The sequence below is a fragment of the Nyctereutes procyonoides genome, unplaced genomic scaffold (assembly GCF_905146905.1).
Source record: "Nyctereutes procyonoides isolate TBG_1078 unplaced genomic scaffold, NYPRO_anot_genome, whole genome shotgun sequence".
Lineage (NCBI taxonomy): Eukaryota > Metazoa > Chordata > Mammalia > Carnivora > Canidae > Nyctereutes > Nyctereutes procyonoides.
In genome coordinates, this window is record NW_026575036.1 from 26135762 (window position 1) to 26140432 (window position 4671).

Genomic DNA, 4671 nt, shown 5'->3' on the forward strand with positions numbered 1-4671 from the left:
TGTTGACATAGGATTTTTTCTATTTACCAATGTTTTATTTAAAAACTTAAAAGGAGTTGGGATTTGCAAATGTTAACTTCTGTTTAATAATGTCTCCCTCGTTTTTAGTTCTTTGTGCAACACCTCAGTCAGATGCTGAATCACCTGAAACGATCATCGAATGTTTTCAACCTAATTATTTTGGTGTCTTATCGAAATGTTTTGTGGAAAATTGTCTCATATTCCCTTGGGAACAGTGGAGCACAGACTTTCCAAATAAGAACCCTAGTTAAGAACTATTGCCTTGGAATAATAGCGAAGCTCTATTTGGGCAAGCTCAAGAATCTTTCACCAAATAGTGTGTCACTGCGTGTGGGAGAAGGTGGGAACAAAAAAAGAAATGCAAAGGAACACAGGCTTTATAACTGTGTTTCTGCCACTATTTAGAAATATTTCCCCAGTGTCCTTCTCACAGCCGCCTTCACCTCTTTATTCTTTAGGCTGTAGATGAGGGGATTCAGCAAGGGTGTGACTGCACTGTACTGCAAGGACAGGAGCAAAACCAGGGAGGAATCAGTTGTGGGCATAAGGTAGCGAATCACACCTGAGCCAAAGAACAGGGTCACTGCAATGAGGTGGGACGAGCAGGTGGAGAAGGTCTTGCTTCTGCCTGAGGTGGAGTTGATGCTGAGGATGGTGGAGACGATACGGGCATAGGAGAAGAAGATTGGGAGAAAGGTCCCAAGCCCATGCAGTAAGATGGAGCAGATCAAGATGTCAACACTGATGGAAATATCTGAGCAAGAGAGGGGGAAGAGGGAGGGCAGCTCACAGATGTAATGGTGTATGGTTTGGGCCTCACAGAAGTCCAGGTTAATAGCCAAGAGCACAATGACAAATGCATGGAGACAGGCCAGACCCCATGAGATCAACACGAGCTTCACACAGAACTGGGTGCTCATCACCTGGCCATAGAGCAGTGGGTGGCAGATGGCAGCATAGCGGTCATAGGCCATCGCTGAGAGCAGAAAGGCTTCAGTCCCTGGTGTGATAAACACAAAGAACACCTGTGTGAGGCAGCCCTCCACTGAGATGGTTCTCTTCTCAGACAGAAGGTCCTTCAGTAGCTTGGGCACAGTGACAGAAGAGAAGCAGAGGTCTAGGAAGGACAGGTTACTCAGGAAGAAGTACATGGGAGTGTGGAGGCGGGAATCAGCCCTGATCACCAGCAGCATCATCAGGTTCCCCATCACAGTCAGGAGGTAGATCCCCAGGAAGAACACAAAGAGCAGAGCTTCGATGTAGGGGTCGTCGGACAGCCCAATGAGAATGAACTCCGTGATGGTGCTGTGGTTCCTCCAGGCCATTTGTGGAGGGGGTTTCCCTGGAGTAATAGAGAAATAGTGATGAGATCCCTCTCCTTCACGTCATCACTCCTCTTAACATACATCCTTCCCTGCTTCCCTACACTCTGTGCGGACATCTCCAGGCTGCCCTCACTGTCTATCGGGAAGAATTTTTATCTTGTTTCGTTATAACTGATCTGGTTCACAGTGTTTGCATAGTTCAGAGAATCTTCTTCTTCTTCCATAGGGGTTTACCTGGAAAAATGAGTCTCGCTGGTTCACCTCCACATCCGTGCATTATGATCTCCCTCTTTTAAAAAATATTTTATTTATTTATTCATGAGAGAAACACAGAGAGAGGCAGAGGTACAGGAAGAAGGAGAATCAGGCTCCACATAGAGAGCCCGATGTGGGACTCGATCCAGGGTTCCAGGATCCTGTCCTGGGTTGATGGCCCTGCTAAACCGCTGAGCCATCCAGGGATCCCCGTGCATTATGATTCTATTGCATTCTTCCTAGCGTTTAGAAACCTAAAATTTCTTGCATGTATCTCCAGGGATATTCTAAACTTTCTCTTCAATTTCTAAATCATAATTTTTTGTTCAAAATCATCCAATGTCTCCTTACCAGAGTTGATAACCAGTAGGGAAAGTAGACACGGATCTTAGAAGGCTAATGAAAGAAAATAAATTTTCTTTAAGATCTGAAGGAAAAATGAATACAATATAGGCTGGATTATATTTATAATGGGTGGGACAGAGCCAGAGAAATGCTTGCTTGTTATTGTGCTTCATAATTGCTTCAGTAATATAAATTTTAATAAAATTTTATGGAAAAGGGGCCTATGAAGGCAAAAGTGCCTGGGAGCCATGGAAGTCAAGTCCCTGCTCTTTACTTTGTAAACAAGTACATACATACTAAGGCTTCATTAAAACGCTTTCTTAATGACTATCTCAATTGTTTCAAGGTAGTTCCATAAGATTGGAGAGGGAATTATTAGCCTCAGGTTAAGGAAGTTTATCCCCATTTTACCTGTGAGAAGTCTCATATTAAGGGATATTTGCAATGTCATATAACAACAAGTAGAAGAAAGAGGAAATAAATGCCATTATTTTTTCTAATTACAATCCAATGTCTAGGCTTAGTCCACGTCATGAGGAACACTTTTCTTACCTGGACCTTTAAATTCTTCCTCATCTGCCCTTAAACTTTTGGCCATTTTGGCTGCTTTTGATACCAGAAAGGTCTGTTTGTTTCTGTGTCTTTGCTCACCTTCTCCTCTATATGTTCTCCTCTTAATTCCAGAGATGCAGACTCTCATGGGCCTTCCAATGTGACCTATCGCCCTGCTCAATTCCTTATAGCCTGACCTCACTTCTCCCTCCTTGAACTCCCAGCTCTCTGTTCAAATCATGGGGCCACTGGCTCTCAGGTGCTTTATGTCATGGTCTAATTCTGTGTCTGGCTCATGGGGGACATCTATCTGGGTTTTCCCCTCCCGATTGTGAGCTTCATGACAGCAGGGCCACAACTGGACAAGCACAGTCACAAACCAGCGTATCTCAGGCTCTGTCCCACCCATTAGCTTCTGATGACCTCTCCAATCTCTGTCCAATTGAGGCATCTCCGGTGTTCCTCAGAGACCTCTTGACAGTGCTTAGCACCATCTCATCCCTTCCTCCATAGGCCCCACAGCACTGGCGCCTGAAGGGAGCACGATGGACATGGCTGTCTGCCCCTGTTGCCAGGCCCCCCACTCACGAAGATCGGAGGCCACAGCTGCTGAATTTAGAGGTTGTTATCATCTGCACAGAGCTCACCATCTCATGCTGCTGCCATCCTGTCTCTTCTGCTCTCATACTGGTAGACTCAAGGGCACTGTGGCCACCATTGCAAGAATCTGCTTGTGTTCTTATTGTGGACATGTTATTCTTTTTTGCCCCCCCTAGGTTCAGAGGCAAAGGGCTTATAATTTTCTTTTTTTAAAATTTTATTTATTTATTCATGAGAGACACACACAGAGAGAGAGGCAGAGACACAGGCAGAGGGAGAAGCAGGCTCCCTGCAGGGAGCCTGACATGGGACTTGATCCCATTTCCAGGATCGCGCTCTGGGCTGAAGGCGGTGCTAAACTGCTGAGCCACCCTATGGGCTGCCCTATAATTTTCCTTTAAACAACGTTTCTTGGATCCTCTTTCTCCATATTTCAGCTGTGTAGCCAGGAGGAGCAGATGGTGAGCCATTTAGGTGAATGAGGATACTAAGATTCATTTTGACCCCTAACTTTTGGACTATATAGGGAGTCACTGTCCTATGAGAATATGCCTCTCTCAGTTGGACATTTAAAGCTAACTCATCAGTATTCTTTTTTGTCTGTCAGTCCACAGTCTGATCCCACAGTAGGCTTCTGTGTTCATAGAACTATTTAATCACACCAACCCAGAAAACCCTGCTTCTGACCCTTTGGGCTTTGCCAGCAATGTATGACCAGGTGCTAACTTACATTAAGGAAAGCTTACATTTTGATCCAATTAATAAATCCACTAGTCCCACCTCAGTCCATCTTAGCCCTGAGTCTCGGTTACCTGTGTGGCAGGACAGATAGTGAGATGTTCACTGTTATGTGCCTGCAGGACATTAGCTTTGGTCCAGTGATGGTGAAGCATAACTGGCTGGAGAAGTTACTTTTGAGGATCCTGCATGGATAGAATTGCAGATACTGCTGAGAGCAAACTCTGGGTGAATCTATGCAATCCACACAACATGATATGATAAATGGAAGCCATTCTTTTCAAAGACTCATGCATTTCAAAATATTTATGGCTATGTCTACCTAAAAATCACTTCCTTTCTTCCACTGACACTCACAAGGGGTACCGGGCTACAGTGCCCACAGGGGGTTCAAGTTCTCATCTGAAGAACACTGTAGTAGTTGTGCAGAATCCTTTTCTGTGTTGTCTTAGGTCATATTATGCACAAAGACACCAGTTACTTCTCTCATGTGAAATTCAGGTTGTCTCACAGAATGGAATCTTCCTCCCCATCACCATTTTTTTCTTTTTTATATTTTTAAATTATTTTTTTATTGGAGTTCAATTTGCCAACATATAGCATATTACCCAGTGCTCATCCCATCAAGTGCCCCCCTCAGTGCCCATCACCCAGTCACCCCAACCCCCCGTCCACCTCCCCTTCCACTACCTCCTGTTCATTTCCCAGAGTTAGGAGTCTCTCATGTTTTGTCACCCTCACTGATTTTCCCACTCATTTTCTCTCCTTTCCCCTTTATTCCCTTTCACTATTTTTTATATTCCCCAAATGAATGAAGCCATATAATGTTTGTCCT

General features: G+C 44.5%; 1 protein-coding gene across 1 annotated transcript; it reads right to left on the reverse strand.

The window, feature by feature from the left end:
- Positions 1–422: 422 nt before the first annotated feature.
- Positions 423–1346, reverse strand: LOC129505686 (olfactory receptor 8S1-like). The gene has a single exon (XM_055318929.1). The coding sequence runs from the start codon at positions 1344–1346 to the stop codon at positions 423–425; it is 924 nt and encodes a 307-aa protein (XP_055174904.1).
- Between the last annotated feature and the right edge of the window lie 3325 nt (positions 1347–4671).

Bases quoted from the DNA above. Each gene is read 5' to 3' on its own strand.
- LOC129505686 (XM_055318929.1), bottom strand. From the start codon at position 1,346: ATGGCCTGGAGGAACCACAGCACCATCACGGAGTTCATTCTCATTGGG.